At 53.1% G+C, this 2,324-nt stretch overlaps 1 protein-coding gene across 1 annotated transcript in view; it reads right to left on the reverse strand.

The window, feature by feature from the left end:
* Positions 1-487: 487 nt before the first annotated feature.
* Positions 488-2,324, reverse strand: part of FAM207A (family with sequence similarity 207 member A) — a 71,472-nt gene continuing 69,635 nt past the window's right edge. The window contains exon 8 of the mRNA XM_009283135.2: positions 488-1,242. Within this exon, the coding sequence (XP_009281410.2) occupies positions 1,196-1,242 (47 nt within the window). The 3' untranslated portion in view covers positions 488-1,195. The remainder of the gene's footprint in view (positions 1,243-2,324) is intronic.

Here is a 2,324-nt window from a genome sequence, read left to right on the forward strand (position 1 = left end):
TTAGCATATAATGCATTTTTCTTCCATCCGTATATCTTATCGCCCTCAAATATTTAGGTTTTTTACCACAAGTCTAACTTTGTTACATAAATTTGTGCTTAGGAACTGTAACCTATTTCAACATGTTTTTTTCTTCTTTTTTTTCGTGGATGGAGGCAATGCTTTTTAACACACTCTGAGTGAGAAGCCCAGCCCTGACAACTGATATGCGGCAGAACCGGTGGCTTGCCCAGCACTGTTCACATGCCCTCCCTTCGCCACTGCCTGCGACGCACGGGAGACATCCCAGCAGCCTCAAGAAACCAGAGGAGCTGGGATTTGCATGTCAGGCATCTGCCTCTGGCGATGGCTGAGCTGCTGGTGTGCCAGGCCAGGTCCCCAGGTGTCACCCCACCTCAGCGCTGCTTCCACCCTGGATCGCAGCTCCCGGGGGGGGGGGCAACACTGCCTTTCACAGAGAAAATGGCTGAACAGGATTAAATTGCTCATCAAAATGAAAACACAAAGCCAGGTTTAATGTCTCACACTGAAGCAAGCCAGGGTTTGGAGCAGAATCAGCAGATGCCTAGATAATTATCACATTGGGGAAGAGTTAGGATTGCAGGGCATTATTTTCCCTTGCAAAGAAACGGTAAGGGAAGATAAGGGTGATCCAATTAACCAGGCTTTATGTGGATTCCAAATGGCATGTGGCAATGCTCTTAAGCGCTTAAAGAATGCCCAAAAGCTCTTAAGGAAACTGAGCTGCCATGGGATAAGAGGTAGAGACCTCCCAGGATTAGTAACTGGTTAAAGGTCAGGAAATGAAGAGCAGGAGCAGGACTGCCTCTCTCAAGGGGGGACACTGGTGGAGCCCCTGAGGGTCTGACCTGTCCTACATCTCCCTGAGCGGTCTGGAAAAGGCCAGGACACAGCAGGGTGATGACACATCCTGGCAGGACAGACACCAAGGGCAGTGAAAGCAAAAAAAGCTCCTGCAAAAAGGCTGTGGTGAAATCCATGCTTCAGGGCAGGGACACATGGCTTTGTGCTCAGCGGCAAAGGCTTGATCAGGTGATTCACCTCGCCCTTCTCTTGTGCAACATGTGGATGAAAGGAGGAGTTGCTGGTGCCAGTCTCATCTGGTTCCAAAACTATCAAGCAGCTCAAATTCGCATGCGGTTGTATTTCCTCAGGTTCCCTGCAGCTGCTCCTGCTACATCTGCAGGAACCTATCTTGGGTTGGTTTCAGATGTACCCGTGCTGTAGATAAAGGGAAAAAGAAACAGATATGAGTGTGCAAGAGGGAGGAGTGGCAGAAGGTCACAAGTGCTGGGTCTCTGCTCTGCCAGACATGTTCAGTTCTGCCCCTGTCCCTTCTGGACTGGAAGGAGCAGGAGTCACTGTAGCTTGAACCCTTTGGAGCTCCCTGAGCACTGGGCCAGTCATGCTCCCTGCAGTGGGACTGTTGAGGACTGTCTTCATGGCTGGAGGGAGCCTGTTGTCCAGACCAGCCCCCAAGCTGAGCACTGCAGCCACCTCCCTGGCAAGCTGCCCCAGGCAGAGCACGCAGGGGCAGGGATGGAGGAAGGAAGTTCAGCGCTACTTGCTGTTCACAGGAAAAATCTGGCTTCCTTCCGGGATCTCTGTTTCCACGAGTTACTGTGCTCCCTGGGAAGCTGACCTGTACATGGTGGAGCTGGACGGGTGTCCAGGTCACAGGGAGGTGACCAGAACCCGGGCTGCAGCAAGGACAGCCACGGCCAGGATGAGTCACGGCCCGCCAGGTCCCAGACAGCCGCTCCTGTGGGCTGGCGTGTGACTCAGCTCATGGAGCAGCTGCCCCTGCTCACAGCCCATCCTGGAGACATGCGAGATTAGTGAGGGTGAGGAGTTCAGGTCTTTTTTGTGAGCTGGGAGTCACCTCCTCACCCTCAGATAGCAAATCTACAGACGCACCGCCAGATGACTCTGCAGAGTTTCAAGGCTTGACGTGCTCCTGGGGACAGACTGACCAGCGGCTGTGGTGAAGGCTGTGGATGTAGTCTACCTGGACTTCAGTAAGGCCTTTGACACCATCTCCCACAGCATTCTCCTAGAGAAGGTGGTGGCTCACGGCTTAGACAGGTGTACTCTGCGCTGGGTAAAAAACTGGCTGGACGGCTGGGCCCAGAGAGTTGTGGTGAATGGAGTTAAATCCAGTTGGCGGCCGGTCACGAGCGGTGTTCCCCAGGGCTCAGTTTTGGGGCCGGTCTTGTTCAATATCTTTATCAATGATCTGGATGAGGGGATTGAGTGCACCCTCAGTAAGTTTGCAGACGACACCAAGTTGGGCGGGAGCGTTG

Source organism: Aptenodytes forsteri, unplaced genomic scaffold (assembly GCF_000699145.1).
Source record: "Aptenodytes forsteri isolate BGI_AS27 unplaced genomic scaffold, ASM69914v1 Scaffold198, whole genome shotgun sequence".
In the NCBI taxonomy this organism is placed as follows: domain Eukaryota; kingdom Metazoa; phylum Chordata; class Aves; order Sphenisciformes; family Spheniscidae; genus Aptenodytes; species Aptenodytes forsteri.